We start from the raw sequence: 22,895 nt of genomic DNA on the forward strand, positions 1-22,895 counted from the left end.
CCTCTGCAACCTTCTCCAGCTCTGTGATCTCCATGTCCTCTGATCTGCCCACTCTGACCTCTTGTTTGTGTTTTCTTCTTTCAGTGGTAGAGCATTCAGTTGTCTTTATCTTGTTCCTTGAAACTCTCTCCCAACCCCCCCTCTCACCCTCACCAAATTTGAAAGCCATAAAACAGCTCTCTTTGACCAAGCTTTCGGTCACTTTTCCTAAGCCTCAAGCAATGGCTCGAGGCCCACTCTTTTCTGAAGGTGATTTTTCTACAGAGCTACATAAATGCAAGTTGATTCTGTTTTAAGGTCACAATAAAGAGGGTAAATAAAACATGCTGGCAAGAGATCAAGCTAGTTATGGGAATGCAGGAGCAAAGAATTGGTGACCATCTCTTTCTTTGGGGCATGTGAGATTTGACATCAGAGTTGGCATTGCTGCTTATGCAATGTACCTCTCAACTAGCCTGAGTCTGGCATTAAGGGCTGAGATGAATTTGATGGGTTTAGTTTACAAAAACATGTGGAAGGCAGATGTATCTGAGGAGGAAACGGAGGCTTGGCACAACAGCTACTGGAAGGAATTATTTGGATTTCATTTATCTAGGATTTACTACTTGTTACAACCGGGTTGCATCGATAACAAAGTTGCTGTGCAGCTCAGCTTCTCCATTCAGTGATTCCATGCTGTGGTCAGAAGGATAGTGGCAGTGAACTTGGATGTTTTATGATGATTATTGATGTATCATCATACAGCTTCTGGTAACCATGATCCATTTGGAGAGGAATCAAATCCATATGTGCTGGTTATCTAATTACCAATTAGTGACTATCCTCTTTAGGGGGGATAAGTGAGGTTGAGTTGAATCCAAGCTAGCATGATGGCCAGTGGAACCAAGTCAACATTTTTGGCAGACAAGGTACTGCCATTACCTGAACCAGGCAAGTCTGCAGTACTCCAAGGGCACTGTTAATAATTGGCTATGTAGCTTGGCTCAAGAATTTGACCTAGAGCTCTGTCTTTTGGGGCAGTGATTCATCCCTGTTCCTCCAGGTAATCTTACAGTCCAATATATCATGGATAGAGTGTTCCCAGCTGGACAAGCAGCTTTAGCAGAGCTTTATGCTGAGAAGCTATGTGGATTTAGCTAGTTAGACATTAGTAGTACTACTGTGCACAGTTGGAGATCTCTAAGCCTTCTGCACATGAACTGAATTTGGCTATGTGGGATATATCCCTGTGTCAAGAATGAGTGAGTGTGTTCCATGGCAAGCAAACTGAAGCTGCCTGTATTGATGTGTTACAACCAGGTGAGAGAGGTCTAGGGTTCCCTTTCAGCCTTCACCTGGGCTCACTAACAGAGTTTAATTTTAAACACACCGTGTTTTTTTTAGCTCCCCCTTGGTGAATCCTTGTTCACCACTTTCCAGTTACAAGGCAAAAAAACCAGCACAAACTGGCTTTCTCAGGTTTAAAGAAGAAAAGTTGAAATTTATTAAACTTAAACTCTAATTCGGTTAACACCTACGGATACACAACACGCCTATGCTAGCATGCATACACGATACACACATGCAAATAGAGACAGAAAAGAGCTGAAGAAAAATAAAGTGGAAGAGTTTGAGGCAATATCTGAAGAGTTGCTGTTACGGTTCTTCAAGCTCACTGTAGAGTCCTTGATTGTAGGTAGATCTTGCTTTTCGTTGGGGCCCAGTATTAAACCTTTTTCGCTGTAAGAGGCTTTTCTCTCTTGGGGTTCGTGTGTCTTCAGTGGATTCAGAGGCTTGTGAGAAAGAGAGATGGAAGCAGACAGGAGAGAGATCTTCAGTCCAGGAGCAAACAGACACTCTGACTTCCAACTCTCTGTGGCCACTTCAAAAGAAAGCCCTAGAAAAGCCAGGTAGTTATGCAACCAGCTGGTCTAACCAGTCCTGCCCCTTGTGGATTGTATCCTCCTTAGCACTCTCTGGAATGCGTTTCCTCACCTTCGATGACTGTTGGTATGTAAATGTTTTTTCCAGCCACGGCTGATCTGTTTAACAAGTGATTTCCTCGCTCCAACAACAGTTAAAAATCAATGTTCATGACAAAATTGATGTACCTCATTCTTGGCAGGTGGGGCCTAGCATGACACTTGGTTTGGAGACTCTTAACCATGATATTTTCCTGATCTGCCAGATGCCCAACTGATCCAAGAAAAACAATAGTTACTGGATTCAAATTAATTTGCATATAATTTTGGCATTTTATTTGTACATAAGTGAGATACAGCCCACTAATACATGTGTGTAAATTTATACTAAATGATTAATGTGTTTGTAATATGTTTTTATTCATTGAACAGAAATATTCTGCTGACAGCACAAAAAGATGGAAGTAATGTTTTGGAAACTTTTTCTTTGCTCCACTTCAGAGAAGTGTCCATGATTTGATCTGAAGATTAGATTTTTTTAGATTAGATTAGAGATACAGCACTGAAACAGGCCCTTCGGCCCACCGAGTCTGTGCCGAACATCAACCACCCATTTATACTAATCCTATATTCCTACCAAACATCCCCACCTGTCCCTATATATTTCCCTACCACCTACCTATACTAGGGGCAAGTTATAATGGCCAATTAACCTATCAACCTGCAAGTCTTTTGGCTTGTGGGAGGAAACCGGAGCACCCGGAGAAAACCCACGCAGACACAGGGAGAACTTGCAAACTCCACACAGGCAGTACCCGGAATCGAACCCGGGTCCCTGGAGCTGTGAGGCTGCAGTGCTAACCACTGCGCCACTGTGCCGCCCAAATGTGAATGCTTCTAGAATATGGAGGACAATAAATAGATCCTAAATAATGACTGAAATTCTGGTTTAAAGATAATCAGTTTCAAGAATATATAGAATGATTTTGAATGAAAGGAAATAACGTGTGGGCTCCTTTTGTTGCATCATTAATGTATCATTTATTTTACTGCTAAATTAAGTTTTGATTTTTGTGTTCCTTTCTTGAAGTCCTCCCACACCATTCTTCAAGTAAGAGAACAGGCAGCCAGACAGCTGAGCAATCTATTCCAAAGCTTCCACTAATCCCATTCTTCATCTTTACTGCAAGATGGTTGAAGTGAGACTCCTGACTTCTCCCTGCCTGTAGGAAAGCACCTGGTTTTCTCTCAGCATCATCATCTGATGACATGGCTGGTACTGGGAACAAACCCTCTAGGAAAATTGAGGCCAATCTGCACCTGTTACATGGCATACATACTGTCTTCTCTATTTTTTAATTTCTGTTCCTCACGTGTTTTAAATTGTTAATTCTTACAGGAGGATATCGCTCGACAGCTGTACTACATTTGCCTTTACATATTCCATATCACTGGTGCCTATATATTAAAGTAAGTTTTTAGCTTGTGCCTAATGTAGTAATTTTTAAATTAGTTATAATCACATTTCGGATTTATTTTTGTATGGCAGAACTTTGATTATTAGCCAAAAAGGATTTCTTTTCTCTTTATCGTCCACCCTATTGTAGTGCAGAAAATGGTGGGTAATTGAGATTCCCTTAAAGAAGGAGCACACTGATACTGTTCAGGGGTGCAAGAAGCACCTTGTTTATGACCCTCCTTGTGTCTTGTTTCTTTTCAGATCTTCATAGAGTTATTCTTAAGCTCACAAAAGTTTTTTTTTGAAAAGAAACAATGTAAGGAGAGCCACCTGTTGATCAGTGCACTTCTCTTGCATCCCTTTCCTCTAGTGGTCTCTCCTAACTGTTGCCACTGGCCCTCTGCTCCTTTTTACACATTGTTCTCCTTGCGTTCTATTTCTTTTCAAATTTTTAGATGCTAGAGAATATTACTAAAAGATTTCAAAAGAAGTGGTACACAGTGAAAGTGGCTCGTCAGCCCATTGTGCGCAGCTGTTCAGTGTGATCCTCTCTGCAACAGGCTGCTGATATTGACTTCTGAGAATTCTTGTGGATAATATGAGCAGGAATAATTTAAATTCCATTGTACTGTATTGGAATATACAGCAAATAGATTATATTGTAGCCTCCAGGATGGATCTTCATATTTTAACTTGCACCTGACCATAGTGGTGTTGCTAAGGTTTAGTCCAACTTGGATTACTGGCACATTTTCTCATTCTCCAATCTTTTTGCTTCAGTCAATTTATAAATATAAGAAATTTGACTGTTGCTCTGATGCATTCCATCCATTGGTTGTATACTAGAGTTTTTTTTTAAGTTATCTTAGTTTAAGGAGAAGGATTTTTTCCCCATTAACTTTTTAAGCATATCATTTACTTGCTAGAATACGGTACAATGAATTTGCATGATATATTTTTTGCTTAGGAAATATTAAACCCAATGTCAAATTAGTCAGCAGGGATGTAGTAAAGAAAGTTCTCTTAACTAGTTTCTAGAGTAGTGTGACCAATGTTTGACACTTGCCTGGTCAGACACACTGAATTTGCTAAGAAGCCTCAGATGGTAAGAAGTTCTACTTCTGACATTTGGTTTAGGCCAAGTTAGGAACTGACAATCCACTCACGAGGAGTGCTTGCCAACAGACAGATGGGTTTTCTTGTAATGTTATTGATGATTTTGAACAAATGGACAGTGAGGGTTTTATTTCCAAATAATTACTTACTTTTTGTAATATCTTATGCACTGCATTGATCCCCTCTTTTGCTGTGTTTCTCGAGTACAGTAATGGCAAAGTTAACTATGTCCAATCTGATAAATTTTGACTGTCCTTTTGTAATGTCCTTGTGATAATTTCAAGTTTAAGTCACTCTTGATGCCTGTGATAACTAGTTTAATGGACGACACTATGTGGATGTGGCTGTTTCAAGGTGGGTGTTCTGTTTAGAATAAAAGTAACAGTTCAACATGACATTTAGAAATATACAGCATTCTCGTACCATATTTAAGTTTGATTTCCTTTTTGATTTTTTTTTTTCTTGCAGTCTTCACAGATTGGGCTTGATTCTTTTGGTGCCACATTACTTGGTAGAGCTCTTGTTTCATGCATCACGATTATTCTACTTCAGTGATGAAAACAAACAAAAGGGGTAAGACTGGTTCTGTGGACCTTTTTAGATGTATGAACAATTTGGTGTACAACCAGATGTTTTTCTCTTTTCACCATTAAAATAATTCGTCGGGGGCTCACTCCATGATGCAGCAAATTTATCCGGGAAGTAGATAAGCTAGTGGGATTCACCTTCAATCCAAGTTAGCTGATCTAAGTAAGGGCAGCACTACTAGAATAATTAGCCACAACAGCCCTAGGTTAGGTAGTGGAAAATCTGCTTGTTCCTGATAGCTGTCCAACAAGTGCCAATTTCTGATGAGGCCAAGAACAATTTCAATTAACGTCACTAGTCGTTTAAAAAAAAAAAAAAAAATTCTGTCAAGACCGTCGCATAATCAGTGACGACTGATTGGGACTACCCTAATTTAGTACATGTAGGTTGTGGGGAAATTCTAAGATTGGAAGAACAGAGTAATAAAATAGTAGGTGTAGAAGTTTAAAGTACAGTTGAAATAAATAGTGAGGAAATATTAACAGAGGAGAAAGAGGATGAAAGCTGCTTTGCGGTACTAGAAGTAAAAACAGTGTTGTGACAGGGACAGAAGACAAAGTTAAATGAGAAAACTAAGAAAAAGATTGAGCCACCATGCCAAAGAAATTGCAGCCAGGTTCAAATATGAAACTAGCAACTTCACTGGACGAGCCAAATAAATACTGTGGCTACAAGAGCAAGTCAGAGGCTCAGAATTCTGCAGCGAGTAACTCGCCTCCTGACTCCCCAAAGTCTGTCCGAGTCACAAGTGAGGAGTGTGATGGAATACTCTCTATCCACTTGCCTGGATAACTACAGCTCCAACAACACTCAAGAAGCTCGACACCATCCAGGACGAAGCACCCTACTTGATTGACACCCCATCCACCACCTTCAACGTTCACTCCCTCCATCGCTGGTGCACAGTGGTAGCAGTGTGTACAAGATGCAAGATCCACTGTTGCAACTCACCAAGCCTCCTTCAACCGCGCCTTCCAAACCTGCGACCTCTACCACTTAGAATGATAATTCAGCAGACGCATGGGAACACCACTATCTGCAAGTTCCCCTCCAAGCCATAAACCATCCTGACTTAGAACTATATCACCGTTCCTTCACTGTCACTGGGTCAAAAACCTGGAACTTCCTTCCTAACAGCACTTTGAGTATAACTACACCAGATGGACTGCAGTGGTTGAAGTAGGTGGCTCACCACCACCACCTCGAGGGCAATTAGGAATAGGCACAAATACTGGCCTTGCCAGCAGCGCTCACATGCCATGAAAGTAAATTAAAATAGCATCTGAATGTGCAAAGCATTGAAAATAAATTTGAATTAATAACTAAAATGTTGGTATAAAAGCATTTAGGTTTGGGAAGGACTACAAACATAATAATCCAGTTTATGCTATTTTGGAGAGAGAGAGAGGAGAAAAGGAGGTGAGTTGTCAGTATTAATCAAGGGTTTTATTACGGTGCTAGAATGCAAGGATATTCTTGGGGATTGCGATATGCCAAAATCTATATGGTGAGAATTACAGAATAGGAAAGGAAATGATAGTTCTCAGTGTACATTGCAGACTGCAAAACAATGGAAATCATTTAGAGAAGAGTTGCAAACAGTTCAGAGAGGTATCTATAAGCAGGAAGGCAATAACATTGCAATAAAAACAAAGTGCTGGAGATACTCAGCAGGTCTGGCAGCAGAAGAAGAGTCATATCCGATTTGAAATGTCAACTCTGTTTCTCTCTCTATAGATGCTGCCAGACCTGCTGAGTATTTCCAGCACTTTGTTTTTATTTCAGATTTCCAGCATCTGCAATAATTTGCTTTTATTTTAGACAACATTTTAAAATAACCCAAGTGAGGTAGAGTATGTGGACAAAGTAGAAAATGCTTTTCAGAATGCATCTCAGACTGCTTCCCAGTGTGTTTCTTGGCCAACAAGAAAAGAAGCATTGCTCGATTTAGTTCGAGGAAATGAAGTGGACAAGTAGCAGTTGCAAAATAGTGACCATGACATAATTATGTCATTATAGACTGAGGTAATGAGCAACCTGGCCCAAAATAATGGAGGAGAAATATCAGCAAACAGCAACTGGGAGATCTTCAAATATAGGGGATGGGAAGAACGCAGAGTAAATATATTCTTATAAGGCAAAGAGGGAGTGCAAGAGAGAATAGATTTCTATGAACCAATAGCAAGATTAAAACAATACTGAAACTAATACTGAAACATGATAAAACTAAGACAAACCATGAGGGATGTAGAAAGAGTAGTGGTGAGATAAAAAGGAAGATTTGAAGGAAATATGAAAAGAGACCAGCAGATAATATAAAATGAAATAATGACCTTTATAAAGACACAAAGTCAAATATTTGTTAAGGGGTGGAAATACTCAAAGGTGAAGGGGAAAATCTAACTGTAAGAATGTATGGCAGAGATATTAATTATTTTGTGTCTGTTTTTGTCAATAATAGAAGTGTGAATGCAGGTGTACAAGAGGTGAACATAGAACAATTGTTCAAGATAACTAATAAGAGGAATTGGTTCTGGAAAAATTGGCAGAAAACCATTGGATTCTGATAGCATGCACCTTCTGCTGTTGAAGAAAGTTAGAAGATTGAAGAAGCTCTGACTGCTTTTTTTCAAGTTTCCTTAGATATGCAAACTGTGTAGAGGGCACTGGAGGATAGCCAATGTACCACAGTTGTTGAAGAAGGGAGAGACGATATGCTGAACTAGTGTAACACCATTACTTGCCTTTTGTCATTACAGATGTTGAATGCGTATTTTTTGTTCTAATTTTGGCCTAATTAGTTATGAGTTGGCTGACATGACAGAAAACAAAGGGTTAGGGTTGATGAGTGTTGGTTTGGGGAATTGTTTGATGCAGGTTTGGGGGGGCTGTACTTGATCTACTTTTATTCTCGATATATGATTTGGACTTAGACTATAAGGAACACAATATCAGAATTTGTTGATGTCATAAAGTAGGTGGTGTAAAAATTGTGAGGAAGACTTTTGCTTCAGTGAGATAGGTTAGTAAAATAGACAGCCTTGTGGCAAATAAATTTTAATGTGCAGGGGTGTGAGATCATACATTTTGGGAGGAAAAACAAAGAACCAGAATATACACTCAAATGAAGTCTGGATGAACAGGGAGATCGAGGGAGTATGAACATAAATCCCTTGAAAGTGAGTGTAGTTCAATAAAGCCACAAAAACCTAATAGCATTTTGGGTTTTATAGTTAGCAGAATAACGTACAAGACCAAAGAGATGATGATGATGAATATGTTCATAATATTGGTTAGATAAAAGTACTTCGTGCAATTTGGATGCTCCACTATTGAAAGGATGCAAAGCCATAAAGAGCATACAGCATAGATCTGGTTAGCTAATGTCCTTGAGGGAAGGAAATTTGCTGTCCTTACCTGGTCTGGCCTACATGTGACTCCAGACCCACACCAATGTGGTTAACTCTTATAACTGCTGTCTGAAATGGCCACTCAGTTCAAGGGCAGTTAGGGATGGGCAACAAATGCTGGCCTGCCAGCAACGCCCACATCCCATGAAAGAATAAAAAAATCACCAGGATGATACCAAGTGTGGAGAACTATAGTTATGAAGAGAGACGTGAGATACTTGGGACTATCACTACTAGAGCAAATAAAGATAAGAGCAGATTTAATCTAGATTTTGAAATTTATGGGTTTAAATCAGGTGAATATGGGAAAAACTGTTTCCACTGGTTGGGGGGTCAGTAAAAAGGTGTCATGAGGTTAAAATTTAGAGGAATGAAGGAAGAAATTCTTAACAGTTATTTGAGCGGGCTGCTTTGCTACACAATAGTTAAGACAAGATGGAAAAGTACAGTATGCTAATAAATTGTGCTGTTTGGTTAGAATGCTACAAATAACTGATGATCACTGGAACTTAGGATATATTTGATACAACAATGTGCTGAATGAGTACCAGAAAAAGATGATATAAGCATCTTCATCAATAAGGTTTAGCAATTAATCTTAAAGATGTGTTTTCTTCTCCTTAGCTTCACTCTCTGGGCTCTACTTTTTGTAATGGCTCGCCTCCTCACTCTGACTCTATCTGTCCTCACTTTTGGCTTTGGCCTTGCGAGAGCAGAGAATCAAGACTTCTCAGTAGCAAATGGAAATTTCAACACGTTGACTGTTAGGTAGGTAACTGGCTTATGGAGTCTAACATTTGAAAAACAGTCATACCTGCTGTTGTTGGAATGAGGATATGTTTGCAATGTTATTTTAACATTAAGGGTATGGGTTTCTGTTAGGTTAATTCTTGGGTTATGAATTGCTGACATTTTAGTGTTAAGTATATGGCTTAGTTACATGTTATTTTCCTTCATGGCGAGTATTTGTTTTAGAAAAGTATTTTGCTGCTCTTTCACTTTTGTTCATGTCTCACTGCTTTGTATTGTCCGTGACCAAGTTGACCACTGGAACGTCACCAGTACCCCTTGCTAACTAGTTGGTAGCTGTTTTGAAAGGGCAACCCAGGTAACCTTTCATTTGAGTTTTTCCTCCTCTTCTGTGGGGAAGTATTTGATCTGTGCTTAGGCGCTTTACAAAGTAACATTGCTGAGATTGGTAACTCAGCCTACTGGAAATTGTGCACATAAATTGCCACTGGAGGTCTGCTAGCATATATTAATGGTACAGAAAAGTTGCAAATTTAGCCTAAATTATGCTTTTCTTGATTCCAAGAAATCCAATTTTCCCAAGCTGCTGGTTGGCGGCATTGCATCCCCTGAATTCCTGTTTCCCCACGACCACCTTGTTTCCAGTCTCATTTTTGTGTCATTGGTTTTCTTTAGCTAGAGTAAATCCTGTATAGTCAGTGGCAGGTCATTGCACAGGTTGCCCTCTCTTAAATGCAAATAAGTTCATTTTAAAGTAGGTGTGTCACCACCTTCATCTTCATTTATCTAGTGCAAATAGGTTTAGCTTCCTTAGCACCCCTCAATGATCTTAAAAGCCTTCTTTGAATCCTTTCCATTACTTTACTATCTTTTTGCAAGTATAGCAGTAGACAGTAGATACTGTGTGCTCTCACTAAAGTTTAATGGTCTCAGCATCAATCCCTTAAGCTTCTAGTGTACAGATCTATGTTTAAACCACAACACATTTGTGTTTACAGTTGTTGCCATGTGTTGTCAATACTTTTAGATAATTGAAAACTAGCTTTTAACTTCAAAAATCCTGATTTACCACACAATTTGTTACCATCCATAAGTTTAAAAAACATAATGCCGAATGCATTCATCTCGATCATATAGAAAAATAATGGGCAGGATTATACAGCCGCCCCCCCCCCCCCCCACCCCCCCCCGACCTCGGGGATCGTGGCGTGGGAGAGAGCCGGAAAATATCTCCGGTAGAGGCCCACCAAGGGAAGGCCCAGCCCAATATTGCTGGCAGCGGCAAGGCCTCCTGGCGGTCCCCCGCCCCTCAGCGATGGGAGCCAAATTTATATATTTTTTAAAATGCAAATGAAGGAATTAATTACTTACCCGCTCCCGCTGTCCGTTCAGCTCTGAAACTGGCGCCTGTGACTTGCACTCATGCGCCTTCGGAGATCCAAGGTGGAACACTGGTGGGGAGGGGTAGCAGGTAAGTTTCTCTGTACTGGAGAGGGGCGCTGAGTGGTATCAGAGTAATTTACTTGGTCTAGGGGATGGTGGGAAGGGGTAAAGTTTAGAGTTTACGAACTTTGTGTTGGGGGGCAAAGGTCAGGTGCACCAGGTAAGTGTCTTGAGGGGTGGGGGGGCGAGAGGGAAGGTACTTAATTCTATGGTTATTGTGGGGGAGGGAGGGAGTGGTGGGAGAGGGTCAGGATCAAGTTATGTAATTTTTAATTAAAAATATCCCTTTCAATTTTAAATGGCTATGTAGGGCTCGAAGCCCTTTTAAAAACGGTGTCGGTGCCTGCACAATGGCGCCTGACGCCATTGCCGGGGACGGACAGCCCACCCCCTCCACGTCATCGGGGTGGGCAGTCCACCCCTCCCATTTAAATGAACTGCCGTGCAGAATATTGCGTGGCTCCGCAAAGTACAGCTCGCGCATGCATGCCGCCATTGTTTATGGCTGCCACTGACCAGCCCAATGAAGCCTATTCCCTGGAATAATATGATGGAGCACTATCCAGTTAGACATTTTTCACCATATTAACCTGTTTTCTACTTTACTTTTTAATCTGTTATGTCCCAAATATGTTAAGGTACAATTTCAATTTTTTTCAAATGTGGAGAAAATATTATTACCCATCCACTAATTTTTGAAAATGTCAAAAAAATTTACTCCTCTTGATTCGTGCCTGAGCTTTAAATAACCATTGTTTTTTATGCCTTTGCAGCAGATCTGTCAAAATGTTTAGCATTTGAGAGAACTGCTTTAGAACCCAATATGTAACTTTTCCCAGGATTTCTTATTTAAAAGGTTTGGAGGAAATCATGCTGTCACACTTAACTGGCAACTATCATGAGGGTAGCCTAGGTGATATTCCATTAGAACGTTTCCTTCTCTATGGAGAAAAGACCAACAAAAAACAGACAGTTGCTAGAATGTGGAACTTGCTACCACAAGGAGTAGTTGAGGCAAATAACAGGTGCATTTAAGGGGAAGGTAGGTAAGTATATGAGGGAGAAAGGAATAGAAGGATATGCTGACAGGATTTGATGAAGTAAGGTGAACGGAGGCTCAGGTGGAGCATAAATACCAGCATAGAGCAATTGGGCCAAATGGCCTGTTTCTGTACTGTAAATTCTATGAAGTATCTGGTCTCTGCAATCTTAGATAAATTCTATTACGTTAATTTTTTTGTTATGCAGATAGAAGTACAATAATTACTTCAAAAGCAAAATACTGTTGATGCTGGAAATCAGAAATAAAAATAAAAAATGCTGGAAATACTTGGGTCTGGCAGCGTCTGTGCAGAGAAAAACAGAGTTAATGTTTGAGGTCAATGACCTTTCATCAGAACCTGATTCTGATGAAAGGTCATTGACCTCAAACATTAATTGTTTCTCCACAGATGCTGCCAGACCTGCTGAGCATCTCCAGTATTTTCTGTTTTTATTAGCTAATTACTTATTGCTTTTGAAATAATACTTTAATTCCATTTTTAAAAAGGCTGAATACTGGAGTTTATTTCTTTGTTAAAACATAACTTGTCATTAATTGCCAAGCTTATTTTGCTGTGCAAGATCACCTCATGAGTGAACATTGTGCTTTGCGATGGTTAATGGAAAGACTTTCTTTGTATGTTAGCTGGTCATGAATTATGAGGCAGAATCAAAGCTCATTCTGTTCATTCAGCTACCTCTATCAAATGTGGGTTTTTTTAGACTCTTCAAGGAGAAAGTAACCCTCGTGGGTTTTTTCAGGAATTATTTGAATCACTCTGTTCACAAAGATATGCATTTTATCAATTCCATGCTCCAAGTTGGTATCAACATTAAATCCAAAGAATTACAAACATTTCTTTTTCTACTTTGTTGTTCTATTGTTTGAAGAGGGTGAGTAAATTAGGAAGGAGGTTTTCCTTTTTCTTTAAGATGAAGTTCATCCTTCAGATGGATTTCAGCTTGGGGCAACACTCTTTTCTCATATATTGTTAGAAATCAGTGCCTTTAGAGAGAAGAAGAAATTAGCAGCACTGGGGGAGAATAATTATCAGGGTTACAGTTCAGAGTCCACATTTTCTGCAGAGTATTTTAAAGCTCCTTGAAGTGTAAGAATGTAAAACAAAAGGCCATGTGAAACATTTCTGCGCAAATCAGTTTCCCCTGACTTGATGAATCCTCAAGGATTCTATAGACAAATTCCATCTGTTTAAAAACTAAGAACGCTGCTTATGATATCACGTAGAATCAGTTTGGCTCATCTGGAAGCTTCTTGTATCTGAGTTGGACAGTTGTCGATTCTAACCTCTCTCCAGGAATTAAGTACAGAATGCAGACTGGCACAGAATTTTACGCTACCCCAGCGAGCCGGATGGTGGCAGGGGGGTGGCATAATAATGAGTGGGAGGCTCCAGGAAGCCTTCCTGGCCCACTTACACCTCCGTCCCACTTAACGTAGGCCGCGGGGGGCGGGAAATGGGCCACCCGCCCCAGGCCAATCAAGACCCTTAAGTGGCCTCTTAACGGCCACTTAAGGGCCTTCGCCTGCCTCCACGGGTATTTTACCCATGGCAAGCGGGCATCTGGTAGACTTGAAAGGTCGCCCAGTGATATCTGGCAACAACTCAGTGCACCGATTGAGGGCCGCCCCCGCTTCCCCAGCCACGCCCAGGACCAAAGATGCCCCTTTTTCTCTCCCACCACCCCCCCTCTCCCAAATGACCACCCTTGCCTCGTCAGGTCGCGACTGATTCCCACGGCGAGACAAACTGCAACTTACCTTCAGAATAATTCAACACTCTGCAAGGAATTTTGGACCCATTCTATGAAATGTGATGAGGTACTGTAAAAATGCAAAGTAATGTTTTAGTGAAACAATTCCTACAGAAGGTTCAAGTAAAGGCCTGTTTGGGTCTGCAAAAAAAAACCCGACCCGAGCCTGATAGAACCGCGCCCCACCCGGCCCGAGTCCTTCCATTTTTTCCCGCATCCGGCCCGGCCCGAACCAACCATCAGTTAACTTACCGTCCAATTTTCACTTGTTGATCTGCACAAGCTTAAAATAACTGTAACAAAACCACCTTTCTAGTCCAGAAATTAAAAATTAACAGTGGAGCCACTAACCTATGATAGAGCGTGTCCGAATGCCAGACCCGGAAGTGCAACCCGACCCAGACCCAACACGTCATCGGGTCCCGTCGGGTAGCAGGCCTTTAAGTTCAAGATTGTTGATTTTAGCCTTGTTTCTTAATATGGGATCCACTTCCTGCAACAATGTAAAATGAATGGCAATAGATCTGAGCTTTTATTTTTGAAAAGAAAAAACTTTCATTGTGTTTCCTCCTTCTCTTTAGAATTCAATGTCTCTCACTGTCCTCTAATCAAGACAGCAGGAAGATGGCTGACTCCAAAGCCTCAGCAAATGCTTGTCTGTTACTGGCCACAAAGAGATGTATGATGACTGTCTGGTGTTGCTGTCCCTCTGAATTTTACTCCTTTCTTTCGGCAAAATATTGTATTGCTGTTCTCAATTGCCCTGGCAATTGGAAAGTCACTTAATGGGGAATTGTGACTGGCTTCCACTCCATTGCAACCAGTGCAACCCACAGAGATTTTGTTTAAATTAAAAGATGCTTCGCTGAAATTATATTTACAGATGACTCTGTGCTGAAATAGTACAAAGATATTTATTATCATTTGTGATATAACAAGCTTATGGCATTACATTCTAGATTACATTTGTTTTTGTGCAAGTTTTTAGTTTGAGTAACTGACCTGTGGATTTCCTTTGTTTGAACAGGATCAGTTGCTTAGCAGCTATTTGTCTAACACAAGCATGGATGATGTGGAAGTTTATTAACTTCCAGCTGAAGAAGTGGAGGGAACACACTCAGAATCAGATCCCCAGAAAGAAAGTAGTTAATACCAAGAACAAGCCTTCAAAAAAGGAGTACAACAAGGGTCAGTATTGAAACCTGGAAATCTTGTTACTTTTTTTCCCCTTTCCTACATTCTCCATTTCTCAATTTAATTTTCTAAACCAAAAACATGCTCAGCATTTTGTTAAATTTACAAGCATGATTCACTGAACAGTAGCTGTATTTTTTTTTAAACAGTTAAAGAAGATGACACTGAATTTCTGTGAATATTGTCCCAATTTCATGCTGCAACTTGAGTGGGAGATTGCAGTAATGCCAGAAAAAAACAGCATAAATGGCTCTTTCTCTGAAGATGCTGTGGAAATTCAGAGCCCCTTTACCCAAAATACTTTACAAACCATATATTGCTGTGCATCAGATGTCACAGACCAGGCTTTGTTACAGCTGTCCTTACAGCTGAAGTACTTTTGGGGCCAATAATGATCTGAGGAATAACACCTTATTTCAAGAGCTAGCCTTTGAAGAACAAGCAAAGATAAATGGAACACCAAAAAATGGTCTAATGGGGAAGAACCAAGCAGAAGTAAGAAGGCTCCTTTTATTATCCCCTTAAGTATTTAATGCTGCTTGAGCCACGTTATAGTGAGGACTTCTAATTAAGCTTAAAAAAAAGCACTTTAATGAGCATGATGTGCAGTCTGTGTGCAAGCCTGTAGCATCTTGTGTGCTGCCTCATCGTGTAGACATGTACAGTATGCATCAGCAATGGAGTCACTCTCAGGTCACAGTGTCCTATATATGTTCTGGTGCTTTGGATCACATTGTATCGACATCTGAGTAACATGAACCTGTGTTCAGTTCCCAACCGTTGGACTTTAATGCCTTAGAAGAATATATGTCTGCACCTTACCAGAATAACTTGTGTTCTATCTCCCGTCCCTAAAAAAACAACATATCACCTGCTTTACCGTGAGTGATACCACACAAGATCTCGTGGGAGAAAGTCATTTGTGTAAGCAGACTTGTGTCAATTTCTCAGGGGCAGGCCATGCTATGAGCCACTACCTGCGTGGCCCACGTGATATTTCTCATATCATTGAAAAATTCAATTAAAATTGTCAAACTTGTTAACTGATTTTAACAAGTGGCTACTCCCTATCGTGTGGCTTATAAACCATTCTCTAATTATTTTCTTTCCATTTGCTCCACTTTTTTGGAAAAGGCCCAAGTGGGCACAAACATCTTCCAGTAATGTTCATCCCTTCGTTGTTCTCTCAACTGCTTAACCTTTCACAGCTATTCAGAGTTTTACAGATGTGATGGCACATGAAAAAAATTCTGTGCATATCTGACTTGCACTTTCTGTTCAGCAAGAATCTGTCATATCTAAAGTTTTATGGTAGATAGAAAGAAGACATGCAAAAGAGAAACCAGTCAAGTAATTTACCTTGATTCTTACAAGTCGTTGACTGTTCGTGAAGCAAAAATCAAAAGTTAGTGGAAAAAATTGATTTAAATCAGTACCAGTTGGCTTCAGCTCTCTTTGCCTGTTTTTAATATTACTGTGGATTTAGGATCCCTGATTAATCACGTCTAAATTCAGAGGGTTTTTATTACATGCTGTCTCTGTAAATTCACTGCCATTCTTGATTAGATTTACTGTGCATGTATGTGAATGCACAGCGTGTGGTGAGTAAGGTTATTGAGCTGCAGGTGCAGATAGTCAAGTGGGAATATGATGTTGCGGTGATAAGAGATGGTGCTTGATGGTCGGCACGAACTCAATGAGCCAAAGGGCCTGTTTCTGTGCTGTATAACTCTAATCTGTAGTTCTTTTGGGCCTCCTTATCTCGAAATACAATGGATACGCGCTTGGAGGTGGTCAGTGGTTTGTGAAGCAGTGCCTGGAGTGGCTATAAAGGCCAATTCTAGAGTGACAGGCTCTTCCACAGGTGCTGCAGAGAAATTTGTTTGTCGGGGCTGCTGCACAGTTGGCTCTCCCCTTGCGCCTCTGTCTTTTTTCCTGCCAACTACGATGTAATGTTACACTTCTGAATGCTATTCCTACAGCAGATGGTATTTTGGCATGTCCCTAGATACATTTCTCTCAGAAACAGTACTTTCATACTATTCCTACAGATTTAATAATTTACTGTCACTCTTGTGTGTTTTGGCAGCCTACATAAAGTAAAATGCTTTAGGCTCTGAGGTTCCTTAATGTAGGGGTATAACATAACTTCCAGTTTTTCATGGAGGAAAGTTCCCCTAAGTGCACTGAGTCCCATCAACTAAGTGGTGAAATAGAGGGGAAGCTCCAATAACGTCTTGGATTTCTAGGATAAGAATAGATGGCAGGTCTGTAACCCATTCCATCTCTAAATAGGAATATGAATCTAATTTCAGTATGGGGTAGATTGATGGGAATTATTAATAAGGGCCACACCTCTATTTTGTATGTGTATATTTTTGCACAAAGTTTTTGTTACCTTATTGTATTTTTATAATGTTTTTGCAGCTAATGCGTCTAATGGAACAGTGAAGACAGAAAGTGGAACCTCACCACGCGCAAGGAAAGCAAAAGCTTCATGAAGCTGGATTTTAAGAATTGGGAAATCTGAGGGGGAAAAAACTGTGATAATCACATATCTATTCCATCCTCTCTCACCCCTAAACCACTCTACTTTCATCACTATCTGCTGATCAGAGTTGAGCACAGAAAATGATGGCTAACCCTGTTGAGAGGCTCTCCTTGCAGCCTTATGAATGGGAGTGAAATATGAAACACTGTAGTCTTACTGTACCAAACAGATCAGCTATTGAAATGGGCCTCGAGTGGTAAATGCTCAGCTCTGATGGCGTGTATGCCTGCAGTTTGTTTTGCTAGTCAATTTTGGATGGAGACTGGAGGACACCTAAATGATGGGAAGGTGGCTGTGGTAATTGGGGTGAGATAGAAATCTGCCAATCGGATGCCTTTACCAAAGGCTGTTGTGGGCCATGTTACCAGTGCAACAGGCATGAATTTTGGAGTTCCTAACAATGTGTTCAGAATTAAATATGAAGATTGTCTTATTACCTGGAGACTGGGTCTATCACAGCTTCACTGATTTATTCTTGCATTGTCTCCCCTCCCCCCCCCCCCCCCCCCGCCCCCTTGCAATGAGTCTGTTGTGCTGTTTGGATTTCAAGAAGTACAAGAGCACCCCAGATCCGAACAAACTGAGGACAAGTTCAAATGTAAAATGTAACCAAGTTCCTCATACTGTATTTGCCATAGCACCATAAAGAGAACTCAACTTCACCCTCGCTTGTTAATGTACCAGTTTCCAGTGTTGCACTAAAGATGTGTTGACCCGAATGAATCAGTATGTCCCTGCAGATACCAATGACACGTTGTTGAGTGTTGTCCACACTATAAATACAGGCTTTGGCTCCAATTCGTTTTTTATTGGGTTGGTGTAATTGATCTCTTGCTGTAAAATTCCTACAGTTTCTTCAAACTGTAGAGTGAGGATTTTTGTTGTTTTTGATTTTTTTTCAAAAGGATTGATAAATGCTGCCATTTATACCCCAGACTTTTATATGGGGTTTTGTTTTTTTGTGACTTTGAGAAATTGTGTATGTATGTATGACCTCCAACCTTTTACCCCTCCCCCAAAAGTTCTTTATTCAAGTGTCCTTGATGTGAAATGTAAAAAAATGACCAGCCAAAAACAACCATGTTACAATTATACTGTAACTGGCAAAATGGTTCTTCAAGGGGGAGGTTATTTTTATAAAGTTTAAGTGAGCAAATTGGTCCTTTCCTGTCTGTGTTTGTGTTCTTGCTCATTTTATTTGCTTCAAGCCTAAGTCAGCATAGTGCTTTGCCCATAGATGCATGATGGGGACTGTGCCTTAACTTTGACAAATGTTGTCTAGTTCTGTAGTTTGAACATGAAAAGGCAGCAAAGTTTAACAACTATGCCTAGTCCATTTCACTTTTTTTCCCCCATCTCAAACAAAAGCAACCGTTTAATTTCTTGTGCTTTTAGAGCATTTTTAAGAATTGTTTATTTTAATCAAAGAAAAAATTGTTTTGTTGTTTTTAAGATGTGGGTTCTGGTACCAGTTTGTCCTAAATGACAGTTGTCACCAATAGTATTTTACATGACAGTTTAAAAAAAAAATTTAAACAGATTACCTTCTAAACACACTGTGAAATCTGCTTTAGTTTAGTCTTTGCCCCATAATATTTCCTACAAAGAGGCAATTAAATGGTTTCAACAGGCTGATTGTCTCTGGGCATTCTCTTTAGTAAGATTCCTTGTTTAGGGTAATTTCTTGCAGCAAATCCTTACTTTGGGGTATCTTCATAGTGATTGATAACTAAGGGATTCTTCACAGAATATGTTGTTGGCTGACACCTCCTGTTCAAGTTATGTGCATCTTCAAAAATTACCTTATACCGATTCCCCACTCTGACAAAGCTGTGCAATGGGAAGATACCTCCTATTAGTTTGTTTTTTAGCTTCTACCATATACTCCAATCACCTTGGTCAAGCTGATGCCCAATATGAAAAATAGAGTCTTGTATATGTACCCATTTATCTTTCTCAGAATTCCTTGGACATACACATACACGGGATGATTTTAGTACCAAATGAGCATGTATACACACAGGCTTACTTTCCCAACTGTCTGTACCAGATCACCAGGTATACACATCCTTACATACTGAATAGCCTTATATACAAGCCTATGTTGATTCAATTTTACTGAATCACATCATATCATTTTAACAAAACACTTGGTGTGTACAGATGATTTGTCCATGTGCCATATTACTGGGTATGTATGGAAAAAGAAACATACACGTGCCATGTAAACCTCTTCACACTTCCATCTATCTATATTGAATCACCATGTACACAGCCATTCATTTATACGAAATCAACTGTGTACAACTTGTATAATGAACCACTGAGTAGAATAAACTTAGCTGTTTTGTCTTTCTATGCAAATAGGAAGCTGTACGGTTCTTGTAAACTACTATGAACAATTCCATGAATTGTTTCCTAAAACAAAGTTTGAGATAAATCCCGCTATTGCACACTGATTTAACACAATGTGTTGGTGCCTAAATTGGAGCACAGTCCAAGTTTCTCTCATCCCTGCTCGCTGCAGTGAATGTTGCATGTCGAATCAACATACAGGGAGATAAAATACTTGATAAAATGCTGTTAGACTATCTCATGCTCTTGTGTTTAGAGTGGAGGATAAAATTTCACATTGAGAGTGATACCACTGTGTTCAGCCTAATTGTAGTACCCCAGCTCTGTGACAATGGACTATGTTACAGGGGCTATGTTCTTCTTGTTTGTTAGGACATTTGTATGCAGACAATTGTTGCATTTTTTTTTCTGTAGACTGGAAAAATGTGATTGCTACTGTGCTTAATCAGTACTTTAGGGAGACAGGACATCCTGCGTGACAGGATGGGCAGAGCTGACCAGAATATTGATCTTATCCATGAGGAAATACTGAAACTCCAATGAGATAATCTCAAAAAGCAGTCATTTCCCAGTCTATTTTCTTACAAGTATGTATAAATAAATTTGTTTTTTTAAAAGGGGGCACTATGGGTGAACAACAGCTTAACGTTTATTATGTTATGACATGAAGCATAACCACTTAGCCGGTTACAGTTAAAATGAGAGTAGTCCTGAATGTCCGAAGCCTTTCAAAACTCCGTCATGTAAATGTAGTTAATTTGTTTTTCGATTACATTTTGTGAATCAATGTAACAGCTTCTTGTTCCCAGTCCATTTAATTTTGTATTCAGATGAAATTGTGGCCAGGGAAGTGGGAGTCATTTTTTCTCTACAACAGAAGATAGTTCAAAGTGATTTTTATTTAACTTTGCCTTGTTTGTCATTTTGTTATATTCAGTTGTGGGTTGTAGAACATAGTACTGTATTTTTGAGTTGCTACTTCAAACATACCTTCAAATGCAAAGCTCTTTGTGTAAGTGTATGTTTGGCGGCAGGGTCTTGTAAGTTGAACATACATTTTGTATCTGATGTTATAAAACCACTATTTCTGTAACCTGGAAAATAAACTTGTTGCCTCATCCGTGACATTTTAAATTGCCTGTGATTTTTGATAATTTGACATTTGAACTTTTAAAGATGCTGCATGTTCTTTGCAGACTGGGACAGTTTAGTGAAGTGATTTATTTTAGAGGAAGACAACTTTTTAAAAAACATAGAGTGTAGAGATGTACAATACCAGTTATTTATAGACATAACTTAAGGTATGCAGTACACATAATTTGCAGTTAGATGTAGTTGCATCAGTCCACCTGTAAAGATGCACAACCCCTGATGGAAATTCTGACACAATTCATGTAATTGGCTCTGAAATAGAATTGCACTGTCTTGTGCAAGGAACCTAGGCCAGACAATCAGCTGAAAGTTTCTTGGTTCTGCAATTGATGGGGTGCACACAATTTGCTACCTCTGCTCCTGAAATGGCCTTGAAGCTGTTGCTTTTTCCACTGAATGTTACAATAATTATCCAAAAGCTTCAATTGGCAGTCTGTCACTGCAGGCAACCTTGAATGGTGACCAAATTAATTTCTTCAGTGGATCAACAACAACAATTTGAATTTATATAGCACCTTTAATATAGTACAAGTCCAGAGGCGCTTCACAAGATCGTTATCAAACAAAACTTGACACTGAGATATTAGAACAGATGTTCAAACCTTTGTCTCAAAGAGGATCTTCCAGTGGCAGAAAATTGATACAGAAACGGGTCACAATTTAACTGTTGTGGTTCTTGAGCTGTGGACTATCCAGTCTTGTTAATGCAACATTCACAAGGATTGGCTGACTATAATCAGATCTAGAACTCGTGCATTATTTGCTCTAATTTGAAACATCTATACGGTTGTTGTGCTGAAGTACTTTATGACTTAGATCCTTAACGGTAGCTTACTTATGACAATTTTGTTTGTGGAGTTTTGATGGAATCTCCATTTTTATTCTGTGACTGATTTTATAACGTTGCTGTCTTTCTGGACTCCCTGGATAAGTAACAGATTTTCCAGATGGCAGTCTATTGCTCTGGAAGAAACCAGGTCATCTTGTAGAGGTTTTAACTGTTAGATCTTCACAACAGTGGCCTGGGATAATTCTGTATGTCCACGAAGCTACTGAATATGATTTTTTTTTTAAAACTAACAGCCTTTGTCTAAGCTCCCCTAACTATACAGTCAGAAACTGTAAATATTTAAAATCTTGGCCATCCAGTCCAGTTCAAATTTTTCCTTTTGTTGAAAGGATTTAAGGGCCCCGCCTTGGGAAAACGCTCCAGTATCTTGCTTCCTCCCTTTTTGCGATAAGTTGTTTACTGTGTTTTTGATAGTGTCTGTTGCCAAGCTGCTGTAGCAACTGGTCATCATGGTAGTGCACACTAGTCTACAGGATGTGTCACCATTTTCTCCTTTTACCAGCTAGTGACTCCCAGGTGTGATAGTTGACATTTAGGGCCTTTGCATCACAGAATTGTTACAGTACAGAAGGAGGCCATTCAGCCCATTGTGTCTGCACCAGTTCTCTGGAAGAGCAATTCCCTCAGTTCCATTCCCCTGCCTTCTCCCATAACCCTGCACATTCTTCCTTTTCATATAACGGTCTAATTCCCTTTTGAATGCTTCAATTGAACCTGCCTCCATCACACTTTCAGGCAGTGCATTCCAGATCCTAACAACACTCTGCGTGAAAACGTTTTTCCTCATCACTTTAGCTTCCCTTACCAAATACTTCAAATCTGTGCCCTCTCGTTCTCAATCTTTCATGAGTGGGAACAGTTTCTCTCCAGCTACCCTATCTAGACGCCTCATGATTTTGAATACCTCAATCAAATCACCTCCGCCTTCTCTTCAAGGAAAACAGTCCTAACTTCTTCAATCTATTTTCATAACTGAATCTTTTCTGTACTCACTCTGATGCCCTCACGTCTTTCCTAAAGTGCGGTGCCCAGAACTGGACGCAATACTCCAGCTGAGGCCGAACTAGTGTTCTATACAAGTTCAACATAACTTCCTTGCTCTTGTATTCTATGCCCCTATTAATGAAGCCTGACGCCCTTGAGGCGGAGCTTTGGGTGCGCCACTGGTCGTCCGGCCCCATCTCCCTCACCATACAGAAGGACCTTGGGTATGCAACTGTCTTCCATCCTGCAGACATATCTGATCCACCGAAGCCATCTCTGTTTGATTAGTGCCAACACACTCTGCCTTTGAGATTTTGTCCTGCTAGGA

General features: G+C 40.0%; 1 protein-coding gene and 1 long non-coding RNA gene across 2 annotated transcripts in view; one reads left to right on the plus strand and one right to left on the minus strand.

Annotated features, from left to right (window-relative positions):
• LOC137378259 (translocating chain-associated membrane protein 1-like 1) overlaps positions 1–20,706 on the plus strand; it is a 125,205-nt gene extending 104,499 nt beyond the window's left edge. Inside the window, exons 7-11 of the mRNA XM_068048501.1 lie at positions 3,301–3,371; positions 4,945–5,049; positions 9,099–9,242; positions 14,509–14,669; positions 17,103–20,706. Coding sequence (XP_067904602.1) covers positions 3,301–3,371; positions 4,945–5,049; positions 9,099–9,242; positions 14,509–14,669; positions 17,103–17,176 — 555 coding nt within the window. The 3' untranslated portion in view covers positions 17,177–20,706. The remainder of the gene's footprint in view (positions 1–3,300; positions 3,372–4,944; positions 5,050–9,098; positions 9,243–14,508; positions 14,670–17,102) is intronic.
• On the minus strand, positions 12,510–14,663 carry LOC137378260 (uncharacterized). Its single transcript, XR_010976585.1, has 4 exons — positions 14,484–14,663; positions 13,833–14,375; positions 13,489–13,551; positions 12,510–12,714 (listed from the first exon to the last, which is right to left on the minus strand). It is a non-coding gene; the product is annotated as an uncharacterized lncRNA (long non-coding RNA).
• Positions 20,707–22,895: the final 2,189 nt, after the last annotated feature.

Source organism: Heterodontus francisci, chromosome 16, assembly GCF_036365525.1.
Source record: "Heterodontus francisci isolate sHetFra1 chromosome 16, sHetFra1.hap1, whole genome shotgun sequence".
In the NCBI taxonomy this organism is placed as follows: domain Eukaryota; kingdom Metazoa; phylum Chordata; class Chondrichthyes; order Heterodontiformes; family Heterodontidae; genus Heterodontus; species Heterodontus francisci.